Source organism: Symsagittifera roscoffensis, chromosome 4 (genome assembly GCF_963678635.1).
Source record: "Symsagittifera roscoffensis chromosome 4, txSymRosc1.1, whole genome shotgun sequence".
NCBI classification, from domain to species: Eukaryota; Metazoa; Xenacoelomorpha; order Acoela; family Convolutidae; genus Symsagittifera; species Symsagittifera roscoffensis.
The window spans coordinates 31,316,170-31,337,020 of NC_087065.1; the positions used below are offsets into that span (position 1 = coordinate 31,316,170).

A 20,851-nucleotide genomic window follows, 5' to 3' on the forward strand; every position below is an offset into this window, starting at 1 on the left:
TGATCTTTTTCTGTCTACTCCGACGTGAATCAGCTAACAAATGCAAAGATTATTAATTTTTCACTTGTGCATATTTTTGAAATACTTCCTGAGCTCAGGTTCAAGTATATGGAATCTTATCTGTCTGATAAAGTTCGTCAACTACCAAATAACTCTTTGGCATTTGTGAACTCAGCTCTAAGTAGTGATAGAGGAGAACACTGGATCATGATTACTCGATTGTCCAAAACTTAGTACTTACTGATTCTTTGACTAGAAAGAGATCAATTTACTTACTCATTTCTTACAAAAAAAGTCTCGGCGAATGGTTCCACGAAAACAACAAAAAACCAAAAATGTGTGTGGATTTTACTTCTTCTATTTAGTTCATGTTTTTTAATTTCTCCTTTGGATCTTAGTTTTGATTTGTGAATGTTTTGATTTTTGGAAGTGTTTTTTATGTGAAAGTGTAGTTGTTGTTTGTAAGTGTTAATTTTTTCCGAAGTTTCAGTAGGTTTCCGCATAGTTTCAAATACATAAAGCATTGCGTTAAGGAGATACAGCATCACATAAAACAAGTAATAGCTCAAATTAGACCCATTTTTTTCGTTTTTAGAATTACCAGAAATTTTGATACGATTCCGTTCACTGATAGAAAAAATTACTGAGGAGCAGGAATAACCTTCTCTTTCTATGGGAGGCTCGCACTTGGTTTGTTTTTTCTTGTATCAAAAAAATAACCTTCAAATATCAAAGTTCGAATTAAAGTAAATCGAGCCAGACCTAATTTATACATGTTTTCTTATAATCCAAGTGTTAGTCTAATAATTGTTGATCGTTTGCTGTTTACTAAAAGAATTTTAGTAGCTGAAGGTAATCATCAATAGTTGCAATGGAATCAATTGCCAGAACGTTTATCATTCCTTTTCGTCAAAAACTGGATATTCAAAAAAAATTTCAATAATGCATTATTAACAAAAATAGCAGTCGCAATGGACAGAAATTTAGCTGTTGCGCTTTCTTTTATGAATTTTTTTCAACTATCAATAGTTTCATTTGAGAAAGCTCAGAATTATTCGGCGTGGAAAAGCAATTGTTTCACCAGAGACTTCACCGCTCATTGTTGCCCATTTTACAACAATGAAAGCAAGCATTTCAACGAAGATTTTCCAGCTCTTCCTAAAGAAGATTTTCAAAGACACTGTAATCTAGTTTTTGACTTGAATTCACAAGAAGATGTAGCTGGACAGATGCATTATCCAGAACTCAGCGGCGGAAACTTGAGATTAGAAATGTTTTAACAATTTCATTTGGAGTAAGTAACGGAAGTGATAGTCTTGGGAAAAGACCAATCAAATCTTCAAATTGACAAATTCAGAGTAATCGCTTAAATTTGTTTTCGTTTTTCTGAATTTTAGAATCCTACAAAAGTTAGTATTTTTGGGGGATTGTTCATCATTAAAAGTTAGTTTTTTTGGGGGATTGTTCATCGTTATAGTGTTTGTACTATCTGTTTTGTTTTTAGTCAGACTTAAATCTCCACCAAAATTGGCAGTGAGTGCTGCGTAGTTGAAAACCCAAAAATTATCTAATATTTATATTCTAAAGCCGTGTTCAATAATCGTTGTTCAGTGTATAAGACGACATCTGTTTGGGTTTTTCTTCAGTTCCTAAGTGCTTGTAAGTCAACTAATGTATTTCCCTTATTCATACAAAAATGATCTTTTTTCTGTCTATTCAGACGTGAATCAGCTAACAAATGCAAAGATTAATACTTTTTCACTTGTGCATATTATTGAAATACTTCCTGAGCTCAGGTTCAAGTATATGGGATCTTATCTTCTGATAAAATTCGTCAACTAGCAAATTACTCTTTGGCATTTGTGAACTCAGCTCCAAGTAGTGATAGAGGAGAACACGGGATCACTATTACTCGATTGCCCAAAACTTAGTACTTACTGATTCTTTGACTAGAAAGAGATCAATTTACCTACTCATTTCTTACATTAAAAGTCTCGGCGAATGGTTTCACGAAAACAACAAAAAACCAAATATGTGTTCTTTGGCTTTTTTTCTTCATTTTTTTTTGTCTGAAGCTAGCCCAATTTGAGAAAAACATGTCGGTGATTCCCATTACCCGAATTGCTTTGAGGGTTAACCATATTAAGCAAAAAAAAGGTTGAATGAATATTTTAAGTTGGATATGTCATGTAGGTGAAGTACTGCTGCTGTCTGGTGATAAAAAAGTGATTTATGCTGACAGGAGGGGGGCTGCTTGTGAGTAGGGCTTTGTGTTGGAAACGAATGCCTCCAGAAGCTTTCTACGCAGTGAGGCGGGGCAGGAAAACGGGAGTGTTCAAGAGTTGGGCGGGGGAGGGGGGTGCCAAGGAGCAAGTGAGTGGCTTCAAAAGCAGCCTGCTCAAAAAGTTCTCCACTTTGAGTGCAGCTGAGAACTGGGTCAAAGCTGGACGAGATAGCTGCTGCTCTTCTACGCTGCATGCAATCAACCGTGATAGTCAAAGTAACCGGACGGGGCCTAAAGTCACCAAGAAGACGAAAACTCCTTCTATTAAGATCAGTCGAGCGCTCTCAACTGATGCTCAATTATTACATCAGCGGGAAAAAGAAGTCTCCGAAAGAGTTGTTGTATATACTGATGGATGCTGTAAACCAGTAGGAGGCAGCGGGCGCAGTAATAGAAAACGACACAATTGCGAGAGGATAGCTGGTATTGGCATTCATTTCCCGGCTAACTCTCATCTAAACTTGAGCGCGCCAATGAGACAAGAACCATACACCAATCAACGAGCGGAACTGGAAGCGGCAATTGAAGCTATCAAAGTATCGAGGGAAAATTGCTTGGACAAATTATGTTTGTACACGGATAGCATGTACGTCATCAATGGCATAAGTAATTGGATCGCGAAATGGAAGCGAAATGGATGGCAGACCGTGAATAAAAGCGACGTGTTGAACAAGGACTTGTGGATGCAACTTGATCTGGCAATATCCTCGATAGACGCCAAGTTTGTACACGTTTTTGGACACACGGGAGTTGAAGGCAACGAAATAGCTGATCGGCTAGCCAATGAAGGAGCCGAACAACTACTTTTTCTATCAACTGAACAACCAAATGAAGTTGCTTCTACTAAAATTGACTCAAAAAACATTTGTTGTCCTGTTAATATGAATTCGAATAAATAAAAACGCGACGAAACTTATACATGCATATCGAATACAATGGGGCCTAGGAAATTAGACGATAAGCAAATTAGACTGATACTACAAAAAGAAATTAGACTGATTTATTTTTTACAGATCTGGCATTTTAGACGAAAAAGCTATGAAAAGGAAAGGGCCAACAAAATTTTTTCTTAAGAGTCAAGTTTCACAAACACAAAAAGAACATAAAATGTCAATACCTATCAAAACAGTTAGTTTAAATGAACATAAAATGTCAAATCGGAATATTACAGGAGAGTTTTGAGTTGAATAAATTATGCATATTGACTTGTAAAGTTTTTGGCCACCGAAATTGAACTGTTGTCTGCAAACAATTTTATTTTTAACGCAATTTGTGTGCAAACAAAGTTAATTTCTCTCACTTTCGTCTATTTTCTCACAATTGCAGTTTTGCAAAACCGTCTAATTTCCTTTTAAGTACCACCGTCTAATTTGCTTATCGTCTAATTTCTCAAACCCCGAGTACGATCGTTAGTTATGACAATTAGCGCTTGTATAAATACTAATCAACAAAGTTAAAGATGTTCACGTACTCAGGGGGAATTATCATAACAAAGCACCAATACTTAGAATGCTTCTATATGCTTCACTAAATATGTGAAATAAGAGAAGATTTATAAAATTATATTTAGATAACAACCTATATTCCAAATAAAAACGTTGGTGTATTGGAACCTGATCTAAACTATATTTTATGATTGGATAAATTAAATGTTTTACCAATGTAAAGTATTTAATATTAACCAATCACAATCCATCTAACTAACAACCCACTTATTTGTAAGTGCTGAAGTTACTTGTAATTTCAGCACCAGAGAGATTTGAATTTAACTTAGAAATTAGTTGGACTCTCCCGAGCACTTCAGCAGCCGCAATAAACCAGTATACCCTAGATCTATTGAGCCTAGCAGAGACTAGTTAAACAACCTGAGACTAGATAGTATAAGAGTAAGATTAGGATCGGTATTAGACTAAGAAGTTGCACGAATCTATCCGGCCGAAAATAAGATAGCGTGACGAGCAGACGGTGTACCCTATCCGAAATTACTCTATGAGTTACACTTCGGTCCTAACTCATCTGGTGCGACCATAAGTCTCGAACAAGACCTTAATAGATTAGAATTAACCAAAATAGATTAGAAATTAGACAAAAACATTTACAAAATGTTATACGACAATAATTTAATCGAAATGTCTCTACGACTCAATAGATCAGAGCCAATATTCCGAACCATAACAGAACTACCCGGAATTGGAAGAAGACCTCGAACCAAAGACGACATACGACAAAGTAGAAACTTGCCGTATAGTTATATGATAGTTCGGCAAAAGCCAGAACAAACTTTTATATTTAGAATACTACTTGCAATGAATTTAGATTTCCATTTGCAAACATAAAACCTTGAAGTTACTCTTCAAAATCATTTCAGGCGCTAAACAAATTTATTAATATACAATAACGATTGATAAAAAGATCTAAGATCGTTCTCCTAAAACTCTGCAGTAATATACAAAATATGTTTGAAAAATATTTATTGAAAAATAAAAAATAAAAATTAGTAGCATGACAATAAATGGTTAGTAATCATAAATCATCCTGTTGATTCCAGCTCCATCACCTAAAACATAACAGCAATCATAAACCCACTAATATCATCAAAACACTAAATCTTTCCTTTACACACATTTAAAATTTTATTAAAACTTAAATTCACTTAATTTTAAAACCAGATCATCAAGGCTTATCCTTGGATCTTAAATCATTTTCTACTTAATTAAATTTCAAATTTGATCATCAAGGCTTATCCTTGGATCAAACAGAACAACTTTGTTCTCCCCCACCCACTTAATTAGTGTCTAACGACCTCAAACGTCGATTCACTACCCAACCCTTTCTAAAGACCTAAGACTAATAGAAATTTTTAAACAAAACTAATCATTCAAATTAGGATAAACAGTGAAGAACTTCGGTTATTCATCCTTCACTTGACCCCCCCTCTTAACAGACCCAGGATAAATCTTAGACTTAGTAAGTTTAAAATAGTATCTAACGAACTACTCGCGTTCTAATTATACCTGAACCTTGTGGATCGATTTACTATTCTCCAACCCTTGAACACAATCACTACCCCTAAGTAAGATTAAGTAAGTTAACACCTTAACTTATACTAGCCACGAGAAAGTAAAAAATCATTCTTCGGAATCGATATACTTTTCTCTCCAACCCTAAACAAATAGACCCAGGTTAAGCTAACCAAAAAATCGTAAGAACTAACAGTTTAAGAAAATAAAAATCATTTAACAACCTTTGCATCCGTCATTCTAAACCTTATGTCATTTAAAAACCTAAAAAATAAACAAACAATCGTTTTACACAATTGTGAAATAAATAACAAAAAATACGACCTTGTAATCACACCTCATACACAAACAGTTGGATACATTCGCACAAAACGACAAACACTAAAGAGGAAAATAATAACTAAACAAAGACAAATAACACGAAAAAGATTTTCAAAAAATCGAAACGCATTTTCAGAATCAGAAACCAACAGTTTAGACGAACTTTACAAACTAAAAGAATCAATAGATAAAAATTGCCCAATTCACGATCAATTATATTTCTCTGACTCAGAAACAACTTCAAATTCATCACAAAGAGGAAAAAGAAGAATAAAAAAACAGTACAAACACAAACCAGTACATCTATACAATTGGAATCAACCAATTCGACACATTAATAATTACATATTAACAGTCATCGAACGGAAAAATGAGTTCAACGCACACCCCAGGTGAAGAAACTCCAGATGATGATGAAATCTTTCCTTTTATAGTAGACGCAGATACTGATAGAGGACAACACATATTTTGTCAAAATTTACTCGTAAATTTATTTGAACCCGGAATCAGTCCATGTAAAACAGAGTTCCCCGATGTAAAAATCAAAAGACAAATCATAGATCACTATCTAAAAGATATATGCAACATAACACAACAGTATGGAATCTACTCCATAGAATTCACCTCACCAAACCATAATAATAGAAAATATACAATTCAAACAGACGATCTTGATTTAGAATTTTCAAAAGTTTTTTCAGAATATATAAAAAGCATCCAATACCATAACTCACAAAGAGCAAACTCCATATTCACCAATGAAGTTTTCGCAATAATATATAGTTATATTTCGATATTAGAAAACGAAATCCCAATAACAAATGTCTCACCGACAGAAACATCTAAACATTTGAAAGTACGACATGAAATCACACTACTCTCTAGTTATTTAAACATCATTAAAGAAAATTTCACGAAAGACGACGTTTCACAACATACAAAACACGATCTACAAAAAATTTTGGCATGGTTCATAATAGATTATTTCACACACAATATTGATTTAATTGCACAAGCAAGAAAAAATTTTAGACCCCAAAATTCGAACGATGATACCGCTATCACAGAACAATCAGATTATGTTTGGGACCCCGAATGGTCTCATCCCGCATTTATAAGCTTTCCACAATCAATCTCAAGTCAAGCAATAGGTACAATATCTTACATAAGAGATTATGTAAGAGTAATACCATTAACAATTGATGCAACACCATTAAACTATAATACATTTTTACCCGATACACAAAATAATAGTTTAAACTCTACAGTTATACACAATGAAAACCTCAATGGAACTAGGAATCTTACTCAACAAGATATCCAGACACCATCACACTTCATAAATGAAGAAATTGTACACACAACAACTACACAACAAAGTATTTCACCAATACGCCCAAATTTAACAACACCAAGAAATACAAATCCTTCACAAACACAGGTAACCTTACAATCAACCGTTAAACCTTCGGTTGCCCCTAAATATTCACATATGGATTACCAAACATACAGACCCATGACAATACCATCAAAAACACGCAAAACATTCACTAGAAACAACTTTGCAGACCATAATTATAATTATACACATCCATCAAAAACATATAATCAACCACAAAGAAATTTTAACCAATATACAAGATCTCGAAATTGGGATAACCCAATGGCCCAACCTAATTCAACAAATTTCCAAACAAATCCTCCACGGGATCACAGTGAAAATTACCCATTTTTTCAACAAAATAAAAATAAAAAACAGACATCTTATCAAATGGATTATTTATCCTCAGATGATGATTTCTTACAACCAGATATATTTGCACAAAATACTCAAGAATATCGTAAACAAGGAATACAGAGAACACGTACAAATCATAGAAATTTTTCTCCACAACCAATAGATGCACAAAATCAACAACCAATTCAACAACAAAATCCAATTAATACACAATCTTTTCAACCAATTCAACAACAAAATCCAATGACTGCACACTCGTATCAACCATCACAAATGCAAAATGAAATACCACTCCCATATTATCTCCAACAACATGAAATAACAAGAAACCAACTTTCAAATTTTTCTCAAATGCCAAATGCAGCAGAATCATTACAAATGACAATGAATCCATACCTTATGGGTGGATCATCAATAACATCAAACAAACCTTTAATGGTTTTCACAGGAACAGACCCTGAATACTCTGTAGAAGATTATTTAAATGCAGTAACAGCAAACCTGATTTTAAATATTGGACCTGAACCAATTAATACGCCACTACATCAAAATTGGATACATCGACACACAGCGTTAATACAAACAACCTTAGATGGCGCAGCCCAAAAATGGTTTTCAGTACTACCTCTAGAAATAAAATCAAACTGGAAAAGGTTTACACAAGAATTTTCAAAAATGTTTGACTCCGAAAGAAACAAACAACAACAAAGAGTTTTATGTAATGAAATTCGCAGATTACCAAACGAAACCATCAAGCAAATAGCAGTACGAATCGAAACACTAGTTCGAAAAGCATATTCATTAAATACACATGACTATAAAAACACAAAGATGACAGAAATCTTAATGATGACCTTAACACCACAATTAAGGAAAATAGCAATAAAAAAGAGAGCATCCCATCCTTCTTCAATTCGAGAACCCGATTTAGATTTTCGAAAACTAGTAGACAAATTAGAACAAGCAGAAATCACGATGAAACTAGAAGAAACGGAAAATCTGAAATTACAATACGTTAACAGAATTGAAACGACTCCCACTAATATTAATAATATACAGGAATCAGAGACAGACCTCGTTGAAAAAATCACTGAAATACTCAATATCTACGAAAAGAACCCAAACTTTAAAGGCAAACCATCTTTCAAAAAATGGTGTAATTATTGCCGACGATACGGACACAGTATTTCCGAATGTAGACAAAAACAGCAAGACAATCAAAATAAACCTCAAAAATATAAAGAACCAAATAAATCATTCTATCAATACATGAAAAAAGATCAAAATCTACCGAACAAAACAGTCCACAGCAACAACAGTTCAGGAAAACCACTCCCGAACAATACAAATTATACAAGAAATCAATCACCATATAACTCAAGTTATAGAGGAAGATCACCAGAACGAAGAAACACGTATAATTCATCACAAAATCACTACAATAGACCAAATAGTCGAAATAACTACTCCAGATCAAATTCAAATACACAACGATTTGTTTCTAGATCTAATTCCCAATCAAGAAATAACTACTATCCAAACAACCAATCACGAAATTCATCATACAATAGGAATAGAAACTACTCCTATAATCGAAATAGAAGTTATTCAAACAACCGAAACCAGAATTACCCGAACAATCGATCAAGGAATAACTCAAATAATAGATCGAACTATAACAGACCAAACAATAATTACCAAAACAGATCACGAAATAATTCACAAAATCGACACTCAAGTTATAAAAATCGTTATAGAAATTATTCCCAATCACCACACCGGAATAATAATAACTATAATAATTCTAATAATCGCCACAGAAGTAGTACACCTAAACATCAAAGACAAATCAATCAAGTACAGTCAAATCCAGAAACAACATCAGACCCTCCAGGTATTGATGACACAGTAACTGATACGTTACAACTCAATCAAATAAACTGTACATCATCAGATTCAGAAAGTGATACTGAAAACACTCTTTCTATCAATATGATAAAAGTCGAAAATGACTATGAATCTGTTATATATGAAGAACCTTTTTCATCACACATATATGAAAATCAATCAGAATTTCTTCAAAATTATTACACTACACCCATAAATTCCACACCAACGACGCAAGAAACAAACGAGATTAACACTACAGATCAAACCAATAAAAATACCAAAACAAAATGCTTGAATACAAACCACATTTATCAAAATATACAAAAAGAACAACCCAAAGAAAAAATTTGGACAATACCATTTCTCTTAGAAAGCCCAAGAAACAAAGAATTTCAGCCACCAGACCTTGAAATAGATTTTTTAATTGATTCAGGAGCAGAATCAAACATAATAAACATCCCCACATGGAATGAAATAAAAACCTTACACCCAAAGCTAACACCTCTTGAAACCTCCAGTAAGTTAGCAACAGCACAAGGATCAACATTGATAAACTACGGAAAAATCCAATTATTTCTCCTCCCCACCAGAACAATGGAACAAAGCAAAATTTTAAATAAGCCATTTAAACAAATATTCCATATCACTGATATTAAATATAATATCATTGGAATACCATTTAATTCGAAGTATATACCAACAATTAACATACTAAATAGTAAAATATTAATCAAAGATAAATATACAAAAACAAAAGAAACATCCTTAACATTTTTTCAAAGATTAAATAAACAACCACCATTCTTTTCAAAATTCTACCCGATATTTAACCAACAAAGAAAACACCTAAAACCACTATCAGGAAATATCTATAATTTTTCAATCAAACAAGTTCACCAATATGATAAAGAACAAAACAAACAAAAATTTTATATGTCAGAATTTGAATTCAAACCTATTCACAAATTTTTCAAAATCACAATATCATCAATAAAATATTTGAAAAATTCGAATTCAGATATTATTTCCTTACATGTCTATAACAACACACCTTACCAAGTAACATTACCTTTAGGACTTTTAGGATATTGTGAAACCAACGCTACAATATCACCAATACACGAAAAAGCGTATCGCGTAAATAATATACTCCAATTACTAGATATTTGCCAATCTACAATTCTTAATGAAGAATTATCTATAAATAATATAATAAGTAACGAAAACAGAAATACGGATTATTTCACAAAAACTCCATATTTCAAACCTACATTCAACATAAGTAACTACACAGAGGACCAACAGAAATTTTTAACAATGTTTAATTTCCAACATTCACAAATAACACAAGACGAATTCGAAAAATTAGCCAAACAGCTAATTAAATATTCATCAGTCTATGCAACATCAAAATTCGACGTTGGAAAAATCAGTTCATCACTACATCTCCCGTTAAAACCAGACGCAGTTTTCAAAAAACAGAGAGCAAGTAAAGTACCAATTCACTTACATGATAAAGTAAACAGATTACTCGACATTTTAGAACAATACAACATTATATCACCAGTAAACAAAGAAGAACAACCAAAAGGCAACACATTCATCAACCCTGTTATCATACTAGCTAAAGGAGAATCATTGAAAATCGTTCTCGACGCTAGATACCTCAATTCACTCATAGATGAATCAAAATGTAATTGGCCCATTGAACCAATACAAGTTATTTTAACAAAAATAAACGGCAAATACTTTACAACCGCCGATATGAATAGTGCATACAATCAAATGCCACTAGATGAACAATCACGACGTTTAACACAATTTGTTATCGGAAACCAACAATATGAATTCAACCGCTTATTCTATGGAATATCCATAGGACCAGCAGCATTTTCAGCTTTTATGAGCAAAATTTTTAGACCACTAATACTCAAGAAAAACGCAATCACCTATTTAGACGATGTTTTTATGCAATCACAAACAAAAGACGAGATGTTCAATGTTTTAGAAAAATATCACCAAATACTTCAGAACGAAAATCTGAAGGCCGCCCCCGATAAATCACACTTCTTTTTGACAAGAGTTAAATTCTTAGGACATAATATAGAAAGAAAAACAATCACTCCATTGAAATCACGCATTGACGCTATTCAAAAACTTCAACCACCAACAAATAAAAAGAAAATCCAAGAATTTCTTGGAATGTTAAACTTTTTAAGTAAATATGTTTATAAAATGCAATTATATCTACGACCATTTTATAACATCCTTAGACAACAAAATAATTTTGAATGGAACACAGAACATCAAACACGATTTGAAGAAATAAAGAAACTTTTAACTGAACAAATTTCAAACACAATTCCAGACTCAAATCAACCATTTTATGCAATGTGCGATGCTTCGAACTTTGGCATCGGTGCAGCACTATTACAATCACATAATGGTACAAATAAAATGAACCTCATATCAGCAAATTCTCGATTATTCACTCAAGCAGAGCTACGACTCTCAACTCTAATGAGAGAATGCACAGCCATAATATATACACTGACAGAATATGAATTTCTGATACTTGGATCAAAACATCCAACAGTTCTATTCACAGACCATAAACCAATCATCTTTCTCTTTACACAAAAATCTAACCCAAACCACCGAGTTTACAGATTTCAACTAATTCTAATGAAATTTCCAAACTTACATATAGTTTGGACTACAGGAAAAAATCTTGCATTACCAGACACCTTAAGTCGAAATACACCACCTGAATTACTTACACGAAAAACAACAGTTGAAATACCCAAAAACATAAAATTCTACCTTGCAGAAAACGAAACATCACCCCGATTGGAATGCAAATATGCAGTAAAAACTGATATTGAACAATCACAAATAAATAATTTACAACATTTCCCACTTTATTTAGATTGTCAAAATAATCATTATGAAGTTGATTTACTTGGAACATCAACTTTCAAACCAATCCCATATTCTCAATGGATAAAAAATAACACCCAACAAAAACGAACAAAACAACACCCACATAAGAAAGACAATTTTCCACTAATTGAAAAAGAAGATTTAACTGATAAAATAAATTTATCAGGACCACAAACAAATGATTCAAAATACACAATAAATCAAGTTTTTGACCTTCACGACCCACTTGACACAATACCCTTATCTAAATTAGAAATCGAAAACATTTTTCTCCCCCCAACAGAAACAATTACAGTTTCAACACTGAAACAATATCAAAATCTTGACCCGATAATTAGACAACTAAAATCATGGCACAAATATAAAACTAAACCTATCAAAGCAGATTCAACCATTCTAGGAAACAAAACACTCCTCCGATACTTTCGCAAATTTAACAACACAACAATTAACGAAAATACAGACCTTTTAGAGTATAACCTAAATGAATCTACAGTTCCATGTCTCCCTTTAAGTATGATTCTTATAGCTTTTAATATTTCACATACACAAAATATTAAAGGACACTCTGGATCAGAAAAAACATATTCAAATTTTATACAAAACTTTTATTTCCCAAATGCACCAATTTGGATAAAAGTACTATGCAATGATTGTATAGTATGTCAACTAAATAAACCTTACCCGAATCAAAAACAAATAGCACAAAAACAAGATTTTAAAGGACAAAGTTTGTACTTTAATCATCGTATCTCATTTGATACTAAGGGACCAATTTCACCCTCATCAGAAGGAAACTCCTACATTATGGTAATTGTTGACGCATTTACACATTATGTAGCACTTAACCAAGTACCACATTGTAACGCTTATTACGCTTACACAACACTCTATGAACACTGGATAGCAAAATTCGGACTACCAGAAATTTTAGTTACAGACAACGGTACAGAATTCATAAATAATGAAATTATCACACTATGTCATTTATATAACATTAAACACAAACCACGTACATCTCATGCACCTTGGACAAACGGCTTAGTCGAAGGTATGAACCGTTCATTACAAGAATATCTTAGATGTATCATCAACGGAAATGATACAAAATATACCGAATGGTCAGCAGATGTAAAATTATTTCCCTTAGCATATAATTCACAAATCACGACAACTCTAGGAATGTCACCATATGAAATGGTTTTTAATCAAAAGCCACGTAAACCAATTATGTTTACAGCAAACTCTCATAAAAACGCACAAGGTTATTGTCAACCAAATAAAGACTCAATTTGTTATAACCTACCTTTACATACACACGATGAAGATCATTTTCATCACCCACAAATTCTTAAACTAGCCTCCGGTACACACACCGAATGGATTCTAAATAGAGATAAAAAACACAATGAACTTTATCAAAAAATAACAAAAAAGTTATTACAAAGACAAAACATTAATGAACAAATCAATTCACGTTTTACACCAGCCTCCGAATTAAAAATTGGAACATTTGTTTTAATACCTAATTTTAATACTCAAAAAGGAATTTCTAAAAAATTACAACCCCTTCGAAAAGGACCATACCAAATAATTGCAAAACCCACTGATGTCACATATAAAATTACCGACTCAAACAAAAAAGAAATCGTTCAACATCGAAACAACCTATTACCTTATTACCCAAAAGAATACGGACTCCGCGAATTAACTCAATTATATTCTTTCACAGGATTAAAAATCATTCAAAATGAACCACATCTGAAAAACACAGAACAAAATGATAACCCCACCGAAAATCAAAACACAAAACCAACCGCCACCAAAAACAATACACAAAACCATAAAGAATCTCCAAAACAAAGAAAAAATAGAAAAATGACAGAACAAATAATACCCCAAGAAGAAATAGACAAATCTGAACATAGAAAAACAACAAGACTCCGAAATCAACCACGTAAAAACTACAAAATGTTCATCCCCCAATCTAAAATATTAAAGAAAGTAGAATTTAAAAAGTAATTTTAAGATTTCATACTTCACAATCTTGAAACCTCCGTAACATTTTTCATTTCAATTTTTCAAAATAACATGCTCACAAGTACACAATAATTCTAGTTCAAAATAGACCAATAGGATTCATCCAATCCGCCACTTTCTCTAACTCAAACTAAGATCAATTAGACGAATAATCTAGAACTCCAGGCACATCTCTAACTATAACTTTACAACCTCCAGGTCAAAAATAAGCAAATCACTCCAACTTGACAGCTAAAATAAATATCACCATAATACCGTACCCCTCCCTTATCTAATAACCCAAAGATCAACAATATTTCCCCAACTCAGACCACGAATACCCCCAAAACAAATTTGATAACTTAGCCTAAAGTAACAAAATGAAGATTTTAATTAGCCTAAAGTATAAAAATCTCACCATACCCCGGATCATTTGACAAACAAAAATAAAGAAAAAGACGACCTCCCAGTCACCATGAAAATTGCCCCCAACAATTTTTTACAAAACTCAACCCACTTGTCAAAAAACTAATAAATAATTCGACCACACTAGAAAATCGCCTCAAACAGCAAAAAATATTCGACCAAGAGATCATTTCTTAAATGCTCTTCTCTCAAACAGTTGCTCAAATACTTATAAATTTTAAACATTTTTTTTCAATACTTGAAGCCTTTATAATATTTCTTTTTGATATACTTGAATCTTTTCTAATAATCCTAATCATTTTTTGTAACATTTTTTTAATTTTCTACACTATTCTCGAACTATTCATCCAACTTTCCAAAACCCTTGATTATATCCACAGGTACGATTTATACAACTTGTCTAAATGATACGAACAATTTTCAGTAGAACCGATATTTTTTTATTGTTTGTAATTTTCATAACATTTTTATCATCCCTCATTTTGACCATCTGTAAATGTATAAAGAAAGCAATCCTCACATTTGCCCTAGCAACAATCCTTCTAATTCTTTTCTTGGAAGAATATTATAATAAACACAAAATTTCTCGCTAAAGTAATAATTCAAAAAACCATCAAAAATTGCTACCCAACAGTCACAGAATCAGTCTTCACCGACATCATCCCAAGATAACCAAACACCACCTTCAACTACTCAAAATCCTCAAACATCTACACGAATTTCTTTTCAAGACAATCCATACACTTTTGAAGAACGACATACTCGTTTATCAGAACCACTAGAACCAGTTCAACGACAAGCACCTTTAAGCGAACCAACATATAACCTATATCCAACACTACCACAAGAACTAAGTAGAATAAAAAATTCTAGTCAAAACCAAAATACAGTCGAAATAAATAGACAAATTATACATCCTCGACGAAACAGAAATTTTCAAACTCCCCGAGTTCATTTTGATATACCTCAATCCCCATCACAAAACACTCCAGAAAACCCCATTGGTATATTACCAGAAACCCCTACGCTTCTTTCACAACGTAGCACCTCAAGCCTACCATCAGATTACTTAGGTTCAACACCAACATCTGAGCAAATACGTGAAAATCCCTTTAACCCCCCAAACCAGGCATCACGACTACCATATTGGACTACACATTCATTTACACAAGGTGAACCAAATTTAGTCAATGACCCCATAGATATTTCTACGGATACAACAACATCCTCATCACTACCAGAAACATTATCACTACCATCAACACCATCAATAAGCCAGTTTTCACCACCACCCTTTAACTTAAACTTTCCAAATAATCTCGACGCCAGATATCGAGAACAATCATCAATAAATATTCCTTTAAGATTAGATTGGAATACATTCACAGCACCTCCACCATTATTTGGACAACATCAAGAAAGTAACCGCCTTCATAACTGGGCACTTAATAGATTACAATATCGCCAAGATATTCACAACGATATCCGTGATCACAATATTCAAATACTCCAACAAAACAGTTTACAATTAAAGTTTGAAATCACAGTTAAGTTAAATAATATTACCCAACATCCCTACCCATTAAACCCACCTAACATAACAGCTCAATCACTACCACCACCGTTTATAACTACTGAAGTAATATACAAATACGACAGATATACCAAAAACACAATTGGCTACATTACATTTTATAATCCATACTCAGGATTATCATACACATGTATATTCTAAAATTATTAATTTTTCTCCAACTCCTTTTTCTAGTAATCTCAAATCAAAACATAAACCCTTCTCCTCGTACAGGACCACAAGATTTACTAGTAACACATTACGATTGTGAAGAAAATGAACAAAAAACACTACATAAATATGCAATAAATCAAGTATCACAATGTGAAACAGAACCACAAGCTATAGAAACCACAGATGTAATAGCAACACTCTATTCAAAAGCCCGAGCAACAACAGTTACAGGTTATAAATTCACAGCAACATTTTCCGAAAAGAAAGTACATTGTTCACAAGTCTCGAACGGAAACAAAAACCGACTTGACCATGAATCATTCTATCAAAGTAATATAGAACGTCTTTTACATCTCAATCCCGACGATTGTAAAAATGAATTACTTAGACTAAACATCACACAAAATAAAAACTCCCAAAGAAAGTTAGTAAATTTTCAAGTTTTTCCAGACTCTGTACATCAATCACAACTTGAAAGACACCAAGGACATATAAAACTAGACGAAAAATACCCGTATAACGGCGCACACGGACGATTAACCTATGACCTACACGATAAACATTGGATACCACACATTGGTATAAATGACCCATCAAACTGCAAAGCAGACACAAAAAATAAAGGATACCAAGAAATAATGTTTTTCGATTGGAAAATACAACTCGAAAAAATACAACTAACACGAGATTTATCAGATAATACAATGATCTATCAAGGAATCCGATTACCTTGTAAAAATGATCAAGGTTATTGCGACCCTACAACGAGAACACAAGCAACCATTGTTTGGTTCCCTGAAGATACATGTACAACATTTCAAGTAGCAAAAATACACGCTCGTATGATAAAATTTCACGAAAAATATTTTATACAATCAATTCCATATGAACAAGTCCATCCATCACGAAAACTAAGTTCTAATTTTAGAAACATAGACAATATAGAAAATAAATTGACACGTTTTCAAATATATCAAGAAACAGAACTTGCATGTAAATACAGGAATCCACTTCACAGAACACAATACTCTGAAATATTAGTTGAATACGAAAAAGGATTCGACATGACCACTGGAAAAATAAAAATCGACCCATATGCCACAGGTCATCCTTTAAACGAAGGAACATCCTATATACCAGTTAATTTTGAAAAAAGCAACGGACAACCTGGTGGACATCTAAAACCCCATGACACCAGAAGCACACGCTTACAAGAATTATCACTAATGAATACTACATATTTCGGTAATATCCACTATGATATTCATTTAGATATGAAACTAGATTATACAATTAGCCGAATTTTTCAAGAAATGTCACTCTCCGAATTAGAAACACTACACCACCTATGCGAATTAGAACGAACACAAATATTACAATCACTTGCACTAGCAGTATTAAAAATACCCTATGCAGGATACTTATTATCTGGAAATAGATCAAATTTTTTAGACTATGAAGGAAACATCTTATGGTTTTATACTTGTACTAAAAAAGTATCACCACTATACGTTTTTGAAGATAAACGATGTTATAAAAGAATCCCTATCGTTTATAAGAATAAAGTACATTTCGTGGATACACTTTCACGAAGAACCTATTTCTGGGATACCGCAGTCCCATGTGGATCAGAAAACAGCCACAATGTAGTACAACTAAACCCTGATGAAAATAAATATTATCTTCTCACTCCATATCCCACATTAATGCAATCACTCAAAAAATTTTCACCAGAAAGCATTCGCGCTATTGCTCGAAACCCAAATATAGACTTACAATCAATAGGAATCTATTCAAAATCAGATATTCAACATCACATTAGAACACAACAATTCCAAGAATTATTAACACAAATGGACACTATACAAAGACAATCAATAGATCAAAATTTACGCAAACTTGCAGAAACCGCAGGATTTGCCGATATCTACACGCAAGACTATAGCGGATATTTTAAAGACATTAAAGATTATATATATCTAAACGGTGAAAAATACCGTCCCCAAGATATATCACCAATTAACATTTTTAGCTTTGTTACACTCAAAAATGAGATCCTCGATTTTCTAGGATGGCCCTACTACATCTTAGAAAAATTGACTATTTTATACGCAATGTTTAACTTTATTGGATTTCTTTTCTCACTTTTAAAAGGAATCTACAACACATGTGCTATACACACACAAGTAAACAGACAAGCAAGTGTAGCACGCATACTATTTGCAGGATTTTTTGGAATCTTTTCTACATCTATAAACAAAATTCTTTTAGACGCACAAATAAAAGAATATAACACAAAAATAACAACACGACAAAATACATACGACGAAGAACATAACAATGTAGACATAACGCCAACGGCACCACAATTACCACCCCTACCAAATAATCATCCACTATCCCTAGTCCCACGAAATTTTCGAAACTTAGCCATCACACATAATCCAAATTTTCGACTCACCACATCACAAAGTCCCATTCAACATATAATGACACACCAGTCACAAGATGATAATACTTATGAACAAATTATTGAACAACCCCATACCACCGCTTTTCAGTCTCAAAATAATCATTTTTTTAGCCCACGATGAGCCGCCAACTTGGATCACTACACCGATCAAATTCCCACCCAACCAATCTTACCTCCCCAATCCCAATAATACCACTTTTTGCTTTTCCGCCACCCGATTTTCCATCTAGTAATGTAACATCAGGCATGAATTCCGACACTAATTCACACATCTCAGTTTTATATTCCATCTCACAACTCAATAACCCGAATATTGAAACCCCCGATGAATTCGCCGACTCAGAACCATCCCCATCCAATAATTTTCATAACTCTTCTAATTTTTCTCAACCCCCTTTTCAACCCATATTATCCAATAACCCTGACCCAATCACTCCCACACCCTCTTATGCTTCCCAAGTTACCCCAACCTACTCCTCATACCATTCTGACCAATCATCTCATTCTCCAGACACCCCCCGAATCTCCCCAGAGCTAGATAATTTTATTACCCTTCAACAACAACCCTACCACCTTAATACCCCAACCATAAACCAAATCTCCTTCACAATAAATTCATCCAACCCCCCTACCCCTACACCCTCTTCAAATTATACTGAATCATTAGCACCATCATCCACATCAACTGAATCTTCACTCAACACTAATAGAGCTTACCGCACTTTTAAAAGAAAGTTCCCCAACCATCCTTTCCCAGCAAAACCAGGAACAGCCCGTGAATACATCAACCACCCCAAGCATACTAACACAAAAGAATTTTTAGCCATCACCTTACCCTCATTCCCACAATACACCTTAAACACCCCCACGACACTAACGAAACACGCAACTTCGTAGATGAATACGTTTTAATGCCCACTCTCTCTTGGACCTCATATTATCATTTCACTAACCCTCTTTGCTTACCTTTATCTAACACTCACATCGATATAGAGCGAAATACGGACATGCTATATCGACTCACTACACCACTAACACCTAGACAATTTACTTACGTTGGATATAAAAAATCACTAAAAACACACACTGCACCTAGAGCTAACGAATATACACTCGAATACTATGATCACAACATCATCAGAGCTAACCAAGATCAATTCTTAGACGACGATCGCTTCGCTAATCCACAAATTACCGAGAAATTTTTCATCAAGACACCATATACAATCACACTAAACATCTTCGACCGAAAGTTTGATCACATTATTTCAGAAGCACTAACAGACACACAAGCATACGAAAGTTTTAAAGAACGCTTCCAAATATTTTCACTAACCTTTCATTTCCTTGCACCACACGAAAGAGATTTACACTGCTCACACGATATTATGTTGCGCACTAAACAAACCCACACATATAGTTATTATCGCTTCATCCAAAATCACTTTGATCTACACACACCTTCTAGACAACCACACCATCGTTTTCAATTCATTAATTCCAAATACACTTCACCATTTTTCCTAAATTTCACATATTGTATTAAAGACACTAACCTCCATGGTATTCTTCGTAATTATGACCCCATAACCCAAATGTACATCTTCTGTCCCATCACCAAGACCTTCAACGCCGAAGAATCCCGACCCTTCCTTATCCCGCACGAGTTTGTACAACCTATAGAAATCCCAATTTTAGAATTCATCCACAACACTAAATTCAATCACAAATTATATAATCTAATCCAAAACACACCTTATGAGTTTGCAGTTGGCACTGAAGAACTAACCACTATCAAGGCACTTCAATTGCTTTGGCCACTGCTTCAAACTAAAAATATCATCCGCATCTTAGCTAAACTACTAACAACTTCAGAACTCATTCACGACATCTTCCCCCACGGTTTTTTCCCCGACGACTAACAGGTAAGTATGAATTAAATGAATATTACTAACTAATTAAAATATTAAAAAACTCACCATACTTTATT

The 20,851-nt window shown here is 33.5% G+C and overlaps 1 protein-coding gene across 1 annotated transcript; it reads left to right on the forward strand.

Moving 5' to 3' along the window:
• The first annotated feature begins 1,120 nt into the window (after positions 1 to 1,120).
• Positions 1,121 to 3,200, forward strand: LOC134844654 (ribonuclease H1-like). Its single transcript, XM_063861452.1, has one exon. It carries the CDS (start codon positions 2,233 to 2,235, stop codon positions 3,181 to 3,183), a length of 951 nt encoding a protein of 316 aa, XP_063717522.1. The 5' UTR covers positions 1,121 to 2,232; the 3' UTR covers positions 3,184 to 3,200.
• Positions 3,201 to 20,851: the final 17,651 nt, after the last annotated feature.

Bases quoted from the DNA above. Each gene is read 5' to 3' on its own strand.
- LOC134844654 (XM_063861452.1), top strand. From the start codon at position 2,233: ATGCTGACAGGAGGGGGGCTGCTTGTGAGTAGGGCTTTGTGTTGGAAA.